The sequence below is a fragment of the Hippocampus bargibanti genome, linkage group LG09 (genome assembly GCF_051943395.1).
Source record: "Hippocampus bargibanti isolate YZ-2025 linkage group LG09, ASM5194339v1, whole genome shotgun sequence".
Taxonomy (NCBI): domain Eukaryota; kingdom Metazoa; phylum Chordata; class Actinopteri; order Syngnathiformes; family Syngnathidae; genus Hippocampus; species Hippocampus bargibanti.
Genome location: NC_142742.1, coordinates 13670450 through 13691290, shown reverse-complemented (window position 1 = coordinate 13691290; position 20841 = coordinate 13670450). Strand labels below are relative to the sequence as shown.

The window sequence follows — 20841 nt, the reverse complement described above, 5'->3', positions numbered from 1 at the left end:
ATATAAGCATCGGAGCCTTTGGCCGCAAGACCATTACCGATTTGGCTGCTGCAGAATGATTGTACTTCTGTATGTCTTTGCTCTACTGGGCTCCACACTGGCCTGGGGGGTAGGTATTTGTCGTCAATCTTATTCTATTTTGGTTTTTGTTTTTCTGGGTGATCTTTGCGCCTTCATCCCACACAGTATCTCAATGTTTTAGGGTCTGAGCCAGTGGCATGAACTGAGCGTGAATGCCGACGCTGGAAGTGGGGGTGCAGAATCTTGCACTTGTGATGCTTTCTTGCCAAGTTCTACATTTCCCGTGAAAGATCTAGCGGTAGTGGAGCAGGCAGCTGAGCAGATCTCTCACAAGCTGGAGATGGAGATGGGCAAGGTAATCCGATGTGAGAGAAATACTGTAGAGTGTTCACCGCATTTTTAAGTGTTTTTATTTTAGCAGTATGTTTACTGACTGTCCTCCCCTCACCTCCGAGAAAGGAGAGCCACAATAGCTAATGGAATTTTCAGCTATTTTTTGAAAACAAGAAGAACAGTAAAATATATAATCACAATGAGAGGTTGCTGTCGGTTACGTCTCATGCATACAATCTGACCCCGCCTCTTACACCCACTAATAAGCACAATAATAAGTACAATATTATGTATAAACCTCATGGCAACATTTTAAAAATACATTTACAATGTGTTTTAACATTATTTTAGACATGACAAATTATTTTTTATCAATTCATAAATCCAAGTGTGTTTTTGAATCATTTGTTAGGGGATGAGCTACATATTTTATAAAAAAAAAAGCATTGCAGTCTCTCTATATCACCAATGTTCACCTCCTGCTGTTGGGTCTGAAATGTATCTCTTGCAATATTTGGGTGTTGGTTGTATGCACAAAAATATGATTAAGAACAATTGACAACAAGACTTCTCCATAATTTCAGATTGAGGACTATGAGATGAAGATGACACAATATGCGGCAAAGATCATCGAGCTGACAAGGGAAATTGAGCTACTGGAAAAAAAACCTGATGCCAATAGTGACGCCACTTTGGAAAACATGGAGCTGAAGATTAAGCAAGTTGAGGCTCTGGTTGAGGAGCTGAAAATGTCATTTCAAAGCTCTGCCACCGTCTTCCAGTCTCTTCACCAAGAGGTCAGTCCTCAAATATGGATGAACTTAGAGAGGGAACGTGATAGAGAGAATTTGATCATAAAATTAGCTTAGTGAATAATTTTGAGCCATCAGTAATGGACAGTTATTACCGCTTGACCCAAACATCCCAACACAGCTGTTTTAACAGTGTTTTTCCCCTCAGATCACAGTTATGGTGAAGACCCTCGATCAGCTGGAGAAGACCCACGACAAAAATTTGGTTCTGCAGGCACGCAGAGAGTACATCAAGATCCAAATGGAGCTAGAAGAGTGCGAGAGACGCCATCAAGAGATCTTTAACCCCAACATCGGTAAGCTCTATCACATATTTCATTGATGTGCGTGTGGATGAATGAATTGAAGTACACATTTCTCTCTTTTGGTGAAGGTTCCTGCGATCATACAGGTATCATCAAGGTCAGCAAGCCTCTTGTGAGTCAGCTCAATGCTCTACAAGGCACTTCCTTTACATACGGAGGCTGGGGCAAAGATTCAAAGCCTATTCCTGACAGGGAGTCCATGTACTGGTTCTCTGGAGACTCTTCTATTTACATCGATGACATTAGGTTCTACAGTAACTACAAAAATCTGGTACTGAGAAACCCTTTCCTGCATCACACCATATCTAGTGGGTGGAATGGTCTTGGCAGCAATTATATAGTTCGTGGAAACACACTATATTATCAGAAATACAGCCCATTTGGGTTAGCGAAATACAATTTTACCAGCATGACATATGATTCCAGGGTGATACCTGGGGTAAGCTCAACCTTTTCCTATGCCAACTATGACAATCAGATCTTTGATTTTGCTTCGGATGAGAATGGCCTTTGGGTGACGTACGCCACAGATCAGTCAAATGGCAAAATGGTCATTGCGAAAATAAACGAAGAATCTTTTGGAATCGAGGAAGTATGGGAGACCAGTGTCTATAAACCAGCCATTAACAACATCTTTATGGTGTGTGGTGTTCTTTATGCAGTCCGGACAGTTGACATCCAGAATGAGGAGATATGTTTTATGTTTGACACTAAAACAAAAGAAGAGAAGCATATCAGTATAATGTTTGAACGCTTCCAGGATAAGTACTCCAATCTGGACTACAACCCAACTGATCAAAAGCTATACATGTACACTAATGGCTACTATGTTAACTACCACCTTTGGTTTAACCACACAGCAACGGCCACAATCGAACCGCCTTTTGCTCCCACCCAAATCTAATATGTGATTTATTGGAATAGTCACTATTTTTTCCCTTTCACTTCACTGCTCATGATCTCTTTTATGACTAAATGCAAATAAATCATCATATGCATCATCAATTTGTTGCTTCTTGATTAATAAAAGACATTCGTCCGACTAATCTATTGCAAATAGTGAATGATTCTCTTATAATTTCGAGTAGGAACATTTAAATATAAATTATCCATTTTATACAGAGCTTGTCTTTATGAGCCTATCCCAAAGTGACTTGGGCAAGAGGAAGGGTACAACCATTAGTTATATATAAAAATATTTTTTGTGTTGTTTTTTACATATATAATCTGTAACTAGAACACTCCAAATTGTCCCTTGGTGTGAGTGTAGTGTGAATGGCTGTTTGTCTCTATGTGCCCTGCGATTCGCTGGCAACCAATTCAGGGTGTCCCCGGCCTCGTGCCCAAACACAGCTGGGATTGGCTCCAGCAACCCTCGCGACCCAAATGAGGAATAAGCGGTATACGGAAAATGGATGGATGGATGGGTGGATGCATGGATGGATGGATGGATGGATGGATGGATGGATGGATGGATAGTTTAATTCTCAGTAACTCAGTAACCAATACTTACTTTTTGACTCTAACCAACCTTTACAATACAAACTATAGGAGTTATCAGAACGCTCCAGCATAGGGCTAAACTAATACCAACTAGCATTGAAGGTAGAGAAAAGGAGTCAAAACATATCAGGAGAGCACTCACTAACTGTGGGTACCCTCAGTGGTCATTCAACAAATGTCAGAAAGAATAGGGAATGAAACCAAAAATTCTCAAGATACAAAAGGAGAGGAGTAGCAGTATCTTACATTGCAGGAGTTTCTGAAAAATTACAAACAGTCCTTTGGCAACACAAAATTCCTACTTATTTCAAACCGATAAACACGTTAAGGCAAAAATTAGTGCATCCAAAAGATAGGCTACCAAATGAAAAACAAAGTACAGTGAGACCTCAACTTACAAACACCTCAACTTACAAACTTTTTGTCTTACAAACGTCAAATTTATGAAAATTAAACCTTATAATAAGCACTATTTTCATAATACACACCCACCATGGCTGGCGGAGTGATCTTCGGCGGAAGCACACGACCGAACAGCACCAGAGGTTAAGTTATCAACAGTCCTTATGGAAGGTGACTCTCCTTCCATAAGCCATCAACGACCATCAAAAAGGTAAATAAAACTTTATTTTACAGCACATTTTATTTCTTTAATTACAGTCGTCATGTAATGCGTCTCTCTTTCCAAACAGCAATTCCCTTTGACCTCCAACGCCATTCCATCAAGCCATAAATGACCATCACAAATGTAAATAAAGTGACTTTATGATACAATGCAGTGTATTTCTTTCATTACAATACAATAGCACATTTATTATACATAGAATAAGGTATGTTGTGTGTAGTTTTAAGGCTTATTTAGTTGAAAAGTATATTTTATGGAAACCCGGGAACGGATTATTCCCATTTTAATGGTTTCCTATGGGAATTTTTTTTAAGATACACACGTTTCGCCTTACACACTCTGTCTGGGAACCAATTAAGTTCGTAAGTTGAGGTCTCACTGTAATGTAGTTTATTCAATACATTGTAAGAATGAAAATTGTAAAGAGCAGTACATTGGGGAGACTCAACAAATTCTAAAAAAAAAAAAAAAAAAAAAGACTATCAACATCGCAGGGATAATACTAGTGGGCCTCAATCGGCAGTACATTTGCACCTAAAAGCTAACAAACAATCATTTGACGACAATGAGGTTAAAATCTTAGCGAAAGAACATAGATGGTTTGAAAGGGGGGTAAAAGAAGCGATTCTCATAAAACAACTGAATCCTTCATTAAACCGATCTGAAGGGGTGAGGTTCAATTTGGATCGTTCATACAATAGCCTGCTTAAGCAACACAGGTTAGGCAACATTCGTAATGCAGATGAGGTGATACCAGTGGGAGTGGGGCAAATAGGCCAGTTAGTCAGAAATGTAGGAACAATCAGTGGGGCCACAGGGAGTGGTCCTCTGCTCCCCCCAACCCGAGAGTAGAGACCTATCATAGCTGTGTCCGTCGCCGCCATGTGTGGACATTAGGGATATATAAATAGGGCCGATACGACCAGTCGGACTTTATTTCGCTGACGAAGCTTCTTGGATAGGAGGCGAAACGTCCGAAACCTTCAAATTTGTACAGATGACGGCTGAAGAAACCTTCTCATCGATGGACCACTCCTGTACGACTGAGAGCTTACACAGACTAATTCTCAGTAACCACTTCATTGCTCACATAAGACCTTATTGAAGTATAATTAACATTTTCATGTTATTATATACTGTACAATAAATATATTAACACAAACATTCTGGAGTCTAACTGGAGCATTTAGAAAGGTATTGGATGATGACATACAATACATTCATTCACAAATTTGATGTGATGAATACATTAAAGAAATAGTCAATATAGTTGGGCTTCAGCACCACTGCGACCCTTATGAGGATTAAGCAGATCAAGCGGATGGATGGATCAACATATTTTATGTTCGCCAGATTTATAGGGAAAATATTAAAAAATTGATACAACCAACAAAACAAAACAAAATATAATTTCCATCCATCCATTCTCTGAGTAATTTATCCGAACAAGCACTGAAAAAAATATTAAAATCAAGGACAACATTTTCATGCACGAGTGTAAAGAAACGTTCTAAATGTCAAAAAATCAACTGCTAAATCCATTCAAAAATATTTCATATTGCTATCCAGTTTAATTTATACATATAAGGGGATATTTTTATGTAAATAAATACATGAAAATAATAACTAAACAAAAAAGGGCAGTAAGTACGTACGAAAGAGGATTAGGGCCACGGAGGAAAAGAAAAATAAGGTTGGCAAGATTCTCATATTAATCTCAGAATTCTGACTTTAACATTACATATATCCTCGTAGGAATTTTTACGCGATTCGCTGTGGCGACCCCTTGAGGGGAAAATCCGCAAGGAAAAGACAGTACATTTACTATTTTGGTTATTTTGGATTTATTGTTTTTATTGGAAACTGTAATTTTCATTATTAACCCGTAACCCGAATGGGATAATGAAAACCGTAGTTTTTACGGTGACCCCAAGAAGGGAAAAGCCGAAAAGAAAAGAAGTAGGAAATTGTATATTGAAGTCACGGACTATTCAACCAACGAAAAACAAAAAGGGAAGTGACGCAGTATTATTCATAAAACGTCGTCGATCTCCGCCCAAACGCGGCAGTTTTGTTTTTTTCTGGTGAGTACTAGTACATGTACTAGTTTGATATTAGGTTCATTTATTAGCCTAGCATAGAACTCCCATGGCGTCGTATCAACATTTCGGACAATGTTCGGACATTCGGTTTCAATCTCCGGCCAAGGTATTCGCCCTGCTTAAATCGAGAGTACAGAGCGGATGCGAAACGATATGCGGAGTTGGTGAAGAATCTGCGTCGCAAAATGCACCAGCCTTGTGCCGAACAGAGAACATCTGGAGATCGAATGAACTGCATCACATGTTTGGTGAGGTGGAGGCTTTGACTATTTCGCCACTAAAGTGTCCCGAGAATAGCCTTGGCGATGCATACTCGGACGACAACAAGCAGGCAGTGGAGCTTACACACACAACCAAAACCGCACACCGATTTCGATCACCATTTCCACATCTTATGGAATCCACGGCGGTGGATCCACTACGCGTCTACACAGGACCAAGTTCTACCAGAGACCCACGACAAATTGTTGACAAAAACGTCGCGAGATTTAAGAAAGAGATTTCCCCCATCGACTCCTCCATGCCCCCAGTGTCCCTTTTCCCCTCAGTGAGGAAGGACTTGAAAAGAAAAATGGACGAACAGGAGATGAACACAGTTTGCATCAGGGCAAACATCACATCGGATATCGAGGATGACAACATGGAGATTGCAGGAGGATATTGCCACACTCCAAAGAAAAGAGCCCGCAGCATGACAAGTAAGCCGATTTTATTGAATACAGCGTTGTCTTGGTTTACGTACGAGCCGTGACTCTAGTATTAGTATGCCATTATAATGACTGCACAGTATGTGTTGCTTCGAACAGGATGCACAGTGTCTTTGGAAAAACTCATGTCTCCCGCAAAGATATTTGCTTACATGAAAGAGCGGGTATGCAGAAGGGAGCTAGCGCAAGACAGCGAACATTATCAGGAACAAAATGAACATCCCAATCAAGGTAAGCAAAAAGTCAAGTCCATTCTGCGCATACACAAAGTCAACATAACCCATGTCCAAAAATCCGCGTTGACTGCTGTATTTTAGTTGTCGACACTGACTATAGCTGTCAGAAGTTGCAAAATGAAAGTCCAGTCACCCAGGAGCTTGCCCGCAGCCATTCAGACACACTTCCTGATGAGGATTCCCTCTTCGCAGTAGGATCCGATGATATTTTGTTGGATCCCATCCTCCTCAACCGGCCCTCCATCTCCATTTCCAAGAAACAGAACCCACTGTTCAAGGACAAGAAAATCACAAGCTTAGCAAAAATATCCCTTGTGAGTAGGAGAAAAAAAGTTTGATCTATTCTTGTTCACTGTTATTGAAATCAAATTAGAGGCACATTACATTCTTACTTTTGTTTTTCTCCCCTCTTGGCAGGAAAGTGTCCTTAGTCTTGAAAATTGGTTCCTAAGAAGGAATAGTAAAGGCCTGTTTTTGGAAGGAATCCACATGTGCGTCAATTTGTATTTAGTCCAGTACTTGTTTCCAATACTGGGACTGGGTAAAAATACACTTTTGTCTTTCAAATTTTTGGTGTAAGATTTGACAGTCTTTTTGTTGTGTTTCATTTGACTCAGGGAGGAAAGGGTACCGTGGAACACTAACATTATTGTGGAGAGAATTTCCAGCACTCTCTTGAAGACACTGTCGGGCAGTGTTTACATGCTGGTGGGGAAGATGAATCTGGATGTGGATACTGGTAAGCTGGGTGGAGTGTGAAATTGGAAAGGTGTACATAATATTGTGATTGTTTGTTTAAAGGTCTTTTGATGACCCATGTATGACTTTTTTTTTCTGTGATAGACTTTCCTCAATGGCTCCTGCGGAAGTTTGCACATGGATTCCCTTCAAATTGGAAAGAGCTGTATGAGAAGTGTTTGTCCAAATTAAAAGAGTAAGACTTTTTACATTATTTTATATGTACTATATAGCGTGTTCTTCAGAAAATGTGTTCTTGGAAACCAGTACATACTGTAGGTTTCATTGTTGATGACAACTTTTGCTTCATTAGGTGGTGGCATCACCTGAATTTGTGAGAATGTTCCAATATGTTCAATTCCCCCTAACCAACGCTAGGGCGCTCGTAAAGCCATAATTGTCCCAAGAGAGTATTTCAGAATCAGAATCATTTTGTACTCGGCGTAAACCGCACCTTGAGTGCTGGGGTGATCTTCATTTCCATTCACATTTGACTGAAGGTAAAAAGCTAATAATAACGTCCCAAATAGCCCCTTTGCTTTTTCACAACATGTGAAGTGTTTTAAATAACGCAGCTTTTCAATCTACAATGTTTTCCATATTTTCCACAATTAGTTGTCTTTTTTCAGTCTCATATACATTTTTGAATTTTAACTCATTTACTGCCATTGCTGAATTTATTTGGGAATTGCAAAGATGACGTAGAGCGCCATTCCGAGTTTGTTCGGCTATGTTTTTTTCCCTTCCACAAGTAGCAGCATTTCCCCTTTTTCGGTGTTCCTTTGTTCCACCCTCAGTTGTTATTAAAGCGTTATATAAATCAATATGTATGCGTTGTGTTGTATTTTGTACAGCAGCCCCCATTTCAAGCTCAGCTAACTCCAGAACCATATAGTTTAGGAATTAATTGATGACGAAGGAAGAGAGTCTGTTTTTTTTATGCTGCATTGCGTGTTTATGTAGTCCTAAACTTCAATATTCTGTGGTTCCTGGAATTTGAGTGACAATGACAAAAACTCTGGCACTCGAGAGGAAACATTTTTGCACGTCTGGCAGTGAATGAGGTAATTAATGTTACAGCATTTCAGTCAAACATCAACCCTTCAGGAGTTATATGCAATTTCTGTGGGTATTGCACATTGTCGTGATGGAAAATAGTTGCATCAAAACTACTTCTTGGCTATCAATTAAAAACGGCTCAGTACGGTAGCAGCTGGTTGTGAGTTTGGCTTCGTTTCCATGTATGCCGTTTGTAACCTCGAAATGTTGCATGCAAGGACTGTCTTGATTAGTTGGCACCCCTCTGTATTACACAACCACTAACATTTTTCATCAAGAGATGGATTGGTTTCCTTCTAGCACCAGGAGAAAAGTGAACACTGAAAAGAGAAGCAAAATTACCAAATCATCAACAGAAATGACAGTTCTCAACCTTACAATGAACAATGACGTCGGAACAAGTACAAGACAAAAAAAACCTCAAGGTGAGTTATCATTTGATCAATCTGGCAGCATTTCAGACTATTATTACTCTCTTCATACATGTCCTCTTCTTTTGCATGTGACATTTTTACGTCAAGTGACTCGGTGTGGTCGGGTGATCAAGCCACCACTTGATTATTGGAAAGGAGGCAGAGTCATTCTGGACTTAGACATGAATGTCACCATCTTTGAATGTTACAACACCGTCATCCCCAGTCCCGTAAGTCCCTCAGACATTTTTTTTCTTCCTTTTATCTAAAATTGGAGCGGCAACTTACGTTCCGTGGCGGCCCGGTAGTCGAGTGGTTAGCACACCGGCTTCACAGTGCAGAGGTCGCCGGTTCGCGTCCCGGTTCGGCCTCCCTGTGTGGAGTTTGCATGTTCTCCCCGGACCCGCGTGGGTTTTCTCCGGGTCCTCCGGTTTCCTCCCATACTCCAAAAACATGCATGGCAGGCAGATTGACCACTCCAAATTGTCCCTAGGTGTGAGTGTGAGAATGACTGTTGTGTGTCTTTGTGTGCCCTGCGATTGGCTGGCAACCAATTCAGGGTGTCCCCCGCCTCGTGCCCGAAGACGGCTGAGATAGGCTCCAGCAACCCTCGCGACCCTAATGAGGAATAAGCGGTACGGAAAATGAGATGAGATGAGAACTTGTGTTCCTGTTGTCGCTACTTCAGAAAGGAATGAAGATTTCTGACACGTTCCTTTGCGTCATCATTAATGACAACAAAAAGACAAGGCTGTCATCGTTGATCCAAAAAAAGTAAACGCTTTATTTCCTTGAACAAAAATCAAGGCTCATCAAAACATGAAAGGTGTAGAGGAGCGTAAAAGCTAAAAAAGAAGTGAGTGAACATAACTTCGACACTGACCTTTTATACTAACATGAAACACAATGTTCACATGCTCTTACACGTTCTGATCACGTTCATAACATGATGTCAACGCTTGACTTAACACGCTCTGATCACGTGACTTCGGATGTGGCTGATCACATGACTTCAAATGGTGACTTCAGAGGATCTGTCAGTTTGATCAGGTGAATTCAAACGATCCGATCAGGTGAATTCAGATGATCCGATTCGGTGAATTCAGAATTCAGACGATCAGAAAAGTTCTTGCTCCATGCTTTACTGTCTTCCAAATCCAATCCAATCCAATGCTGTTTACGGCAACATGTCCTGACCCTTTTTTTAACGGACTAAAGGATGACGAATGGAGCTCAGTTACCTTACCTACGTTAAGTAATACAGCAATAAAATGAAACCTATTGCACCTTTCAAAATGTAATTCCACAATTGTGAACAATAACAAAAATCTATAATTTAACCAATATTTCCTTATGGATCTAACAAAAATAATGGGCCTGTTTTCACAGCTATTGCTTGTCGTCGAGAAATTTGTTGTTCACAAGAATCCATTTTGCCACGTCATTATTTATTTCAAGCTATGGTCAACCAAAAAACACAGTCATCTGCGTGTGGGATGACAATGACTTTACCTCCCTTGAAAACTCAACTTTATAGTCGACACAACTTTATTTAAAAACAATCACAGTGGCATACTAAGTGCTGCACATAAATTTAAAAAAATCGACTCAAAATGTTGCTTGCACCAGTGGAAGAGTTAATTGAACACAAAGTTGCAGGAGCTTTTCCAGTGATTGTTTTCCTCATATGGATAAATGACCAAAAATACATGTATATTTCTAAAATATTTCTTCAAAACTTGCACACGCGTGACATGGTGCGCAATCGCAACAATGGCTACTCACATGAACAAAAGAGAAAAGTAAAGCAGATACAGGGTTTGTGAAAAGAAAATATTTCTCTCAGAAACCTTAGTCGAAACTTGTCGCGGCTGCATGTGGATGTACTTTTACTGCATGAACATCCCTATCGTAGCTCACGTGTACCCTTTTTTAAAATACTTCTCCTAATGCTATTTTTTTGCCCGTGCCATTGAAGAATTGCATGTGAAAAAAACTTCAATTAAGAAAGAATTAAGGAAAAAAAGAGTGAGAGACAAAGAGAGCAAGAGAGATTTTGGTGATGGTGAAACTGATTCTTAGGGTGCAGTGGACATTAACATAATATATATAATATTAACAATCCTGGATTTCTTGGCCTATGTTCAAAAGTCAAAGTTAGCTTTATTGTCAAATATGCTAATATGCATGACATACAGCACATATGAAATTACTGTCCTCTCGGACCCAGCATGCAACGCACTTATAATGACTTTAACAAACATAATAAACATGAAAACGGCAATTTGACGGGAGAGCGGAGCCGCTGCGTGTTCACGCGCCGCCATCTTGGGAAAAACAATAATAACAAATAATAAAAAAAATATATAGAATTTTTAAAAAAGCAGTGTTCTCCTTGATGATTGTCGTGGCCAAAAATGCTGAAAAACAATCCGTATCTGTTCCACACGCACAACAACACAAAGTGACAACAACACAAAGTGACAAAAGAAAACACAATAACAAGACAAAAACAACAAAAAAAGCAAGGCTCATGAGAGCACTTGCTGACGGGTGCCTACTCAGGCGCCACCTATGCAACCAATGTTTGATTTGAGGTTCAATGTCCACTCCTATGTAAATTCAAATATATATATCAAAAAATGGTGAATCCTGTTTGTATTGTACATTTGGACCAGCTTTCTATCTACAGTATTTGTCTTACTATACTATCCGAGTTATTTCCGGGTTGAGTGAACGCTGGCGCGTGTGGCTGCCGCTGCTCACCCACCGAAAAACTTATCCTGTGACTATAAAATGACCTTGAGAGTTATGAAAGGTGCTTAAAAATGAAATGTATTATTATTATTATGTATTTTATTTTTTAATTATATAGAAAATGTGCTATTACTTTGAAATTAGTTATGATTGTTGGGTTAATTTTTGCAGAATGTTGCTCCAGAGGTGTCTATGGAGAAGTCACAAACACCTACCCAGGCTTTCCATTTCCGCAATAAAGGTAAATGCCAATTTTCCTGAGCCCGCATTTAGTTGACCCTCACCATATTGCAGTTCACTTATTCGCTTACAGCCACAATGTCGTTTAACTCATTCACTGCCAGACGATGTGCATAAATGTGTCTACTCCAGTGCTAGGGTTTTTGTCATTGTCACTTGAATTCCAGGACCCAAAGAATATTGAGTTTTACAACTACATAAACATTCAACACAGCGTTAGAAACCTTAGAAAATAAGAAGCTAATTCCGAAATATTTATATGAGCTTGAAATGAGGGCGGCTGTCCAAAATATAATGTAATACATCCATAATACATATAAAATCTTCTTCTTCTTTTCCTTTCGGCTTTTCCCTTCAAGGCTTTTACGTCGGATGCCCTTCCTGACACAACCCTCTGTATTTATCCGGGCTTGGGACCCGCACAAGAAGAATTATGTCCCTTTGTGGCTACAGAACAAGCAACTCGCTCAGTAAAAGGCTCCCAAACACAAAATGGTCATTGGCACAGCAACATTCAAAAAAGCAAAAACTATACTCACCATTTGATGACAATGCTCTGATCTTACCGTGAATACATATAAAATATTGGTTCATAAAGCACTTCAACAGCTGAAGCTGGAACAAAGCACTAACATGGAATAAAGGGAAATGCTGCCCCTTGTGGAAAGGAAAAAAAACATTGCCAGAGGCCATGGCCAGCGTTTTATCGCCACCCAAGCATAAAAAAACAAAACCCGAACAAATTCTGGAATGGCACTTTACGTCATATTTTCAATTCCCGCATAAATCTATGAATGGCAGTGAATGAGTTAATATGCCACCTGTCTGACAAGGAAACAAACACTGTAGGAGTTCATATTCTCTCATACCTTTGAAAAGACGGTTGAAAAACATACATGGCATGGAATGGCAGTGAATGAGTTAATATGCCACCTGTCTGACAAGGAAACACTGTAGGAGTTCATATTCTCTCATACCTTTGAAAAGACGGTTGAAAAACATACAAAAATCGATTTGAATCCATTTATTGGCAACCCCTTCTCTGATGGTTATAGGTCGCAAACCACGCGAGTCGACCAAAGAGAGCATCCATCCGTCACAACAGACAAAAGACAATGCGCCGCTTCGTAAACAGAGTCAAGTTCAAATTCAACGTGAGAAGAAGCCCTCTCCTTCAACACAATCAGCAGGGAGGCAGCGAAGCCATCACAAAACCAGCTCTCACAAAAGGTCCAACAATGTGGATGCGCTACCATCGAGGAAACCCCAAAAGCGGCACCTGCCAAGATCCAAACAGAAAGTGTGCAATGCTCCTCCATTGAAATCCAGTAGAAATCACACTCGCTCTCAGGTTTCCATGATTAATAACAAATTATCAGAGTCTATTGAGCAGCATGCCGAAAGGCGATCCAATCACATTGCTCGTGCTGATGAACAGGTCTCCAAGAAATCCACAATGCCGAAACCCCCCAAATTTTCTTTACAAGAATCCAAAAAGAAGGTGCTCAATGCTCGTCCATTAACGAGGTCAAGAATAAATCATACTTCTTCTCGGTTTCCTGCTCATGCTGAACAATTATTTGAGTGTAACTCATTGGATGAGCAGCAGCAGCAGCTTTCAACTAAGAGGAAAAATCAGGACAAGAAGGAGCACACGCACACATTGCCACCTCCAAGTAAGCCCGAAAATTCTCTGCGACAAAAGTCCAAAAAGAGTGTGCCCAACACACCTCCTTTAGTGAGGTCAATGAGAAAACGCTGGCCCCCTAATTATTTCGCTGAGTATAACACATCATCAGACTCTGAGGAGGAGGAGGCGGACAAGAGACAAAGCACACTGTCATCTTCATGTGAATGCAAAAAGCTTCCCCGACGGGGGTCCAAAACAAAGACCACCAGCGTTCCTCCTCAGCCTTCTGACACTCATGAAAATGTATCCAAGACTTTGTTTCTGGAAAATAAAGCAATGCCTTCTACAAAGAGGAACAAGCAGGGCAAAAGTAGGCCTAGGAAGAAAGACAGGAATCCTCAAAGCAAGAGCCTCAAACAAGTGTCGCTTCCAAAGGCTTTAACACAGTTGCCACAATCTAAAATGATTGCCAGCAGAGGATGCACTTCCTGGCCTCAAGATCATGATGAGGACGAATGGACGCAGGAGGAGCTGACAAAACTACAACAGTAAGACTGACAGTCACTCATATGATTGTTTGCCAAACATTTTTGGAGCCCATGTACACATGAGCTGTGTTAGAACGCTTCCAGTGCTGAGGTTACCAACTGTCCAGACTCAAACTCAAACTTCTGATTTTCTCATCCGGTGTTGACCATATGATCAACTGGGATGTCTACAAAAACCGAAGAGACGAGGCTCATGGCAAAAAAAACCAAGTCGCCATTTGTGCATTTTAATTTTCATCCTTATATTCCACCCATACCGACGCTTTACAACTTGTGAACAAGATACGTTCCGAACGGTGAATTCGTTCGTAAGTTTCTTTGGTGCTATATTTTGTGTGGACTGTGTGTTTAAGGTTTATATAAGTATGTTTAAGGCGTGTACAAGTAACGTTTATTGAAAAATAAATACATAATAAAATATATGCTCTCTAAAAATATGTACATGTACTACTTTCTACATATGTTAGAAAGAGAGAGCTCTCACAGCGCTTCACATTGGTATTAGCGGCGGAAAGAAGCACTACCCGGAAAAAGACGCGCAATACCAAATCTAACTTACAGCATCTGTGTCCAAACATTTTTCGACATAACCGCAAAAATGTTTGTATGTACCGTTGTTCGTAACTCGAATGTTCATAAGTAAGGGAGTGTCTGTCATTACAAGTTATTGGATTGGATTGGATATGCCTTTATTAGTCTCACAGTGGAGACATTTACATTTCACAGCAGCAAAGTGATGAAAGGAATGAAAGTAGAAAAACGAAATACATGAGCTGCTGGAAAGGCAGCTACTCTCGCGGCGCCGTCTTGAAGTCAAAAGAACAAAAAAAAAAATAAATAACAAATAATATGACAGCATAGAGACAATATTCAATCGTATTGTACTTTGTTGGCATAGATGACTGAACACATAGGTTGTTTGTTGTAAATAATTCATTTTTCAGACCACTCACTTTCAGAGTTGAAATTGGATCATTTCTCTCAGTCCACATGATCAGGTCTCTTGGTCAAACGGTTGGGAATCACTACCAGGCATCTCAAGAAATTCTCGACAGCAGAAACTGTAATATATGCCCATGTCACTTGCTCGTTGGTAGGGCTGTGTCCAGCTACCCCTCGCATACCCCATTCTACTGGGCAAAGGTGGCCATGATGGTTGGCACGCGCTCTGCTGAGGAGTGCCACAACAAAGACCTGGCCTTGCAAGACTGCCACAGCCCCATGGAGAACACCCGCAAAAAACAGAAGAAAAAGCCGGAAAAAGCGTCAAAAGGCACAGGTGAGTCAAAAGCCTTGCATGACAAACCGTGGATGGGCGAGGGGGGGTTAAAATAGGCTTGCTTGTCATTCTCCTTGTGTGATGTCACAGCATGATCTCCAAAGCAGACACAACTGGAATGAAGTCAAAATATTATGAACATTATTATACACCCTCGTTGAGGAATGTGGAGAATCTTGTGAAGTTACGATTCATCCACCATTAACTCATTCACTGCCAGACAATGTGCAAATATGTGTCCACTCCAGTGCCAGGGTTTTTGTCATTTTCACTCAAATTGCAGGACCCACGGAATATTGAGTTTGACAACTACATAAACATTCAATGCAGCGTAAGAAGCCATCAACTTTCTTTTTTTATCAGAAAAAAAGGTTAATTTCTAAGTTATATGGATCTGAAGTTATCTGAGCTTGAAATGCGGGTGACTAAAATACAAAAGAGAATACATACATATTGATTTATATAGCGCTTAACAGCTGCTGAACCTGTAACAAAGCGCTAACATGGACAAAAGGCAAATGCTGCCCCCTCGTGGAAGGGAAAAAACATTGCCAGAGGTCTGGCCAGTGCTTTATCGGCACCTCCCCCTCAATTCGGGCATGGCACTCCACGTCACACTTTCCAATTCCCGAATAAATTCGGGAATAGCAGCAAATGAGTTAAAAAGAACGACACTATCAGAGGAATTAAGTCCAAATTTCACAACACCTCGTGTGCCTTCGCCAGATACTGCGGCTGCCTCCTACATTGGGAAAAAAAAGAGGTAATTTGTTCATGCACACACTGAGAAAATTCCAACTACCCAGTGCCAGGATATAACAGAACAGTAAATTTTATTACACATTTAAAATGTATGTATTGATCAGTTGTAATACACTCAAAAACTATATCTTAACTCATTCACTGCCAGACAATGTGCAAAAATATGTCTGCACCAGTGCCAGGGTTTTGAGTTTTAGGACTGCATACTGTAAAAATTCAATGCAGCGTTAAGAAACCTTAGACTCACTTCTTTCATCAGAAAAAATACGGGTCTGGAGTTATCTGAGCTTGAAATGGGGGCAGCTGTTCAAAAGGCAAATGCTGCCCCCTCATGGGAGGGAAAAACATTGCCAGAGGTCTGACCTGTGCTTTATTGGCACCTTCCGAAAGAAAAACCAAAACTTGAACATATCCGGGAATGGCGCTCCACGTAATGCTTTTCAATTCCCAAATGGAATGGCAGTGAATGAGTTAAAAAAAAGCTCTACAGTATTGTTTTTTCAGCTATCGCTTGATGGTCTGGAATATATCCCCTGTAATTAATGGTACAGCGCATGTAATTGTGATAAACTCTGTGCAAAAGTTCCCAATTTTTCTTTGCAACTTCTTTTTTCAGGCCAGCCTCCCATAACTGCAGGTTTGAGAACCTTCAAAAGAAAACAGCAGATCCGTCAGTTCCTGGAGAATGTGCCTCGAGAGAACACAGACGACGCCTTCAGCGCAACACACAACAAGTGCTTTGAGGTTGGCATCCCTTCTTTTTGCAATGGGTCTGTTTTGCAACACTGTTTCTGGACATTAAGTGAGCCAAGGCACATTTTGTCACGTATATTTGACGTGAGAAAAATCTCCAAGCGTACCACCAAACCAAATGCCAAAAAGTATATACTGTATTGAAATAATTCCAAATGATAATACAAGAAATTCTGTTGAATCTGCATTTTTGTGAGAGAGCATTTCATTGTTCCTCGTAGTCACTATACGCCCGCTCGCAAAGATACATTCCGGTAAATGAATACATAAATAACAAACTGGATCATTACCGATGGAATCTTTAGGGAAACGCTGTCATCCAAGGTGAAGATGAGTTGACGCATTTCTCCGTATTTTGTTGCCATTACAATAAATAGATCCTGTCCATATCTTCGGATGGAGATCAGGACTTCAAAATAAGCCAGCTGGAGCCAGTGACACCTGTTTCACTGCAGATCCCTCAAGTGAAGACTCCTCGGTGTCTACATGCCTCGCCTGGTGTGGTGTATTCTACAAACAGGTGACAGCTTTGTCTCAGTTCGGCCCAAACAATTCAGGAAAGCATTGTGTAAAAATCTAAACTTTCCACTGGAACGTACAGTATTATGTCAATTTTCATATTTCAAAATATTTTTCAAGGTGCGCCAACAAAGTTAGGATATTTGGGCCAATGGAAATACTGAGTGATTGTCTCCTAACCCAAAGCTTGTGGGTTTGATCCCGAGTAAGCGTGACCACCTGCTAGTGTGTCCTCAATCGGTAGTATTACAACAGTTTGACTACCGGTACCGAGTAGGGATCCATCTGGGCCGCATTTACGCACTTTGGCAGGCAGGAGAGGAAGACCGAAGAGGAGGTTTATGGATGTGGTCAAAGAGGACATGAAGGTAGCTGGTGTGAGAGAAGAGGATGCGCAAAACCGGGATCGATGGAAGACATTGATTCGCTGTGGCGACCCCTGAAGGGAAAAGCCGAAAGGAAAAGAAGAAGACAGGCATTGGCGCAACTTTGGAACTCCACTGTGCCAGCTCCGGCGCAAGTCTATTACGATTAGCGCATATTGCTACATGTGACATGCGCACCACATATGACATACTTCTGTTAAAATAGCTCAAGGAACAAATTTAGTTAAACAGCAATTGAAAACTGTTTGTTTTCCGTCGGAGGTTTTAACTTTTGTTGTCTGCCATATCGATATCCAGCCATAATCACCTTCCATTTGTTTCGGTGCGTTCCAATGTTGGAGTAGAGGATATTTCAGGTTTTTCTGTGATCCGCAAGAAATGGTACATTGCAGTATTTACATCGAACATGGCGGATGTTTGCAATACGGAGCGTGAGAACAGGAGTAAAACTATAAAAGATATTAAAAACAGGCAGCAAACAAACACATTCTCGTTTTTTTAAGAAACAATCAAATATGTCTGTGGAGGATGACAATTCGTTGCTGTTATTGATTTGAATTTAGTGGTGATATCTGAGCTGCTGCAGCACATTGAAAATCTTCATAGGAAAGAAATTTGGTTAAGTAATAACAAGTAGACACTAGTAAGAAATATTGTGCTACGTCTGTTCTCTGTCTTTTTTTGTAATACCGTAGAATATCAAAACAGCACAGGATTGATTGTGTAGTAAGAAAATGTTTGTTTATTTTATGCATGAATAAATTCTTTGACTTGAATTAAAATTGTTGATATATTACAAAAATAGATTTTGTAATTTAGAAATATCATGCTCCAATGAATATATTGGTTTATTTCAATCAGTTCAGTATACTTCGGCAATCTAGTTAAATCGGGCCCCATCAGTTTTAGAATTTGGCCCCCTTTTCAGACACAAGGGGGCCAAGTAGGAAAGTGCTGTGCAGCCATAGCAGCCATGTTGCAATTTTGTGGAACATATCAATGGTGGAATCGTTCAAATTCAATGATACTTAGGAGAAGAAAAAAAAATGTGTCTCCTTCAAGATACAGTATGTCCATTCTACTGACTGATTCATTTTGTGGCCCCCTTCCCCTTTTCAAGGAACGATGAGGATAAGTATGTCTTTCAACTGCAGAAAGCGATAAAACAAAATCAGGACAACTGCCACAAAAAAGTTCCAGCAAAGGTACTTTTTACATCTTTGTCAGTGAATTTCAAAAAGCAAATTACTTACTACTTTCATTTATGATCCCTCTCAGGACTTTGTGTCAACACCTGCAGTTAAAAGAAGAGTGAAAGCATTTGAAAAAACAGGTGGGTTTCATTGGTGGGTTTGCCATAGGGGTGATGATTACATGAAACTGCTTTTAAATCTAACTTACAGGCAAATATATTTACTAAAAATGAATTTGAAGACACATTCAATTTCGCAATATTTGCTTAGGCTGAACATCAAATTTTTTAAACTTTTTTTTAAAGCTATCCAAATGTTTAAAGCTATCCAAATCTGTTAAAATGCTTCAATAACTTTTGGAAATGTTATGTTCTTGTTATGTACTAAAAGAAGAAGAAAAGTATGCAACCACCTTCAACCCCTTTTTTTCCTCCCTAGGAAATGATTCCTTTGTGATTAGGGAGATGTTTCCAGAGAAAGCTTTCATGTTGTCTGACAGTGGCGAAGAGGAGGATTTTTACTTCTCGGACAATGACTGAAGCAAATGCGAACTCAACGCATCAAATCACTTCCTCAACTAAACCGTTAAACGAAACGCAGCAGGATTGGAGAGATTGTGGCTAAAAGTGTGGTCGGGTTTTTAGTTTCTCAACGTGGAGTTGACGCCTCCTGATCTAAGTCTGTAAATCCTGTTGAATGATGGACAAATATTGTTATCGTTTTAGCTGTGTTCCCGTTAATTGTTGGATGTTTATTTTTTGGGGATGTATGTGGGTCATAAAATTGAGTCTTTGGTTAAATGAAGACTACATTTTATGGGACACTGTGACGTTCTCTGACTGTTGTAGAAGTCATATTTTGAAAATGTGATTGAAACACCAGCAGATATTCCTAACAGTGTGGCATGTTAGTGTTTCACGTTCTCGTTAAATCATTCGTCGTTGCTTTTATAAGAAATCATTAAAATGATCATCTTATCTTATATTAATATCATTCATTATAAATAATACTTAATAGTGGAAGGGTCACTCACATTTGCCAAGCTTCAACATGCACTCTCTCTCAGAGCAGATACTGTATATGTACACACCATGTCAGATGTGGGCAGAACATGTCCTGCGTGCCCATTCTCTTCACACAAGCAAGAGTTCTGAACATTTTATTTTGCAACCCACTCAAATTAAAATGCATTTTTACACATTTTATTCATTGACTTCAAATAATTGGCGCATTGACTTATTGGAAAAAGAATGAAGTAAAACGTACTGAAATGATTTAATCATAAAAAAAGATAATTCTATAGAATTTAAGTGACACATTTTACATACATGTAAAAACACGTTTTAATATACAGACGTAAGGCACACCTGCTCTCAAAAAAGTACGTATTTACTTTCCAAAAAAGGATGCGGGGCACTCTGGAACAGTTAAAAAATAGCACTAACACAAGTTCCCAAAACAAAAATGAAGCTCACCATTACATAGCAACTGATAGGAACAAAACCAAACACTGAATCAACATAGACTCAATGAAACCAATGAGCTAAATATTAGCAACCTGACAAAACATGAGTGGATAAGGGAGCTGATTTGTATGCACAAACGACAAGTCAGCATCTGCATTTTTGAGGTTTTATGACTGACAACAAATTTTGATGTCCATGAAACAACTACATACCATTATTTTTGGACCAGACTGGTGGTTTGAGCAATGATGACAAAACAGTGATGGAGTAAAATCGAGTGCATACATTTCCACTGAAGGCCCAGCGCCACTCTGTCTTGATGTAAACAGATGGAAAAGAACCATACACTCCTTGTTGCGACCTTACAAAATACAAACGTGATTGTTGTAAATTATGTAGACCACGCACGTTCAAAAATGTATGCGAGAGACATCAGAGGGCAAGTGGCTGGAAA

At 39.9% G+C, this 20841-nt stretch overlaps 2 protein-coding genes across 4 annotated transcripts; both read left to right on the top strand.

Moving 5' to 3' along the window:
* olfm4.1 (olfactomedin 4, tandem duplicate 1) lies at nucleotides 1–2476 on the top strand. The gene is made up of 5 exons (XM_089005122.1): nucleotides 1–109; nucleotides 203–376; nucleotides 939–1151; nucleotides 1315–1462; nucleotides 1540–2476. The coding sequence occupies exons 1-5, from the start codon at nucleotides 56–58 to the stop codon at nucleotides 2373–2375; spliced, it is 1425 nt and encodes a 474-aa protein (XP_088861248.1). The 5' UTR covers nucleotides 1–55; the 3' UTR covers nucleotides 2376–2476.
* Nucleotides 2477–5655: 3179 nt separating this feature from the next.
* Nucleotides 5656–19959, top strand: mis18bp1 (MIS18 binding protein 1). 3 transcript variants are annotated; one of them, XM_089005146.1, is made up of 16 exons: nucleotides 5656–6399; nucleotides 6508–6639; nucleotides 6726–6958; nucleotides 7062–7135; nucleotides 7262–7383; nucleotides 7488–7578; nucleotides 8742–8866; nucleotides 8963–9084; nucleotides 11783–11852; nucleotides 12907–14029; nucleotides 15127–15308; nucleotides 16687–16814; nucleotides 17201–17343; nucleotides 18849–18933; nucleotides 19007–19061; nucleotides 19360–19958. In XM_089005146.1, the coding sequence occupies exons 1-16, from the start codon at nucleotides 5748–5750 to the stop codon at nucleotides 19458–19460; spliced, it is 3438 nt and encodes a 1145-aa protein (XP_088861272.1). In that variant the 5' UTR covers nucleotides 5656–5747; the 3' UTR covers nucleotides 19461–19958. The 3 variants fall into 3 exon arrangements, with proteins under 3 accessions (XP_088861272.1, XP_088861273.1, XP_088861271.1); XM_089005147.1 differs by having other exon boundaries at nucleotides 6837–6958; nucleotides 8742–9084; nucleotides 19360–19959; XM_089005145.1 differs by having other exon boundaries at nucleotides 8742–9084; nucleotides 19360–19959.
* The last annotated feature ends 882 nt before the right edge of the window (nucleotides 19960–20841 follow it).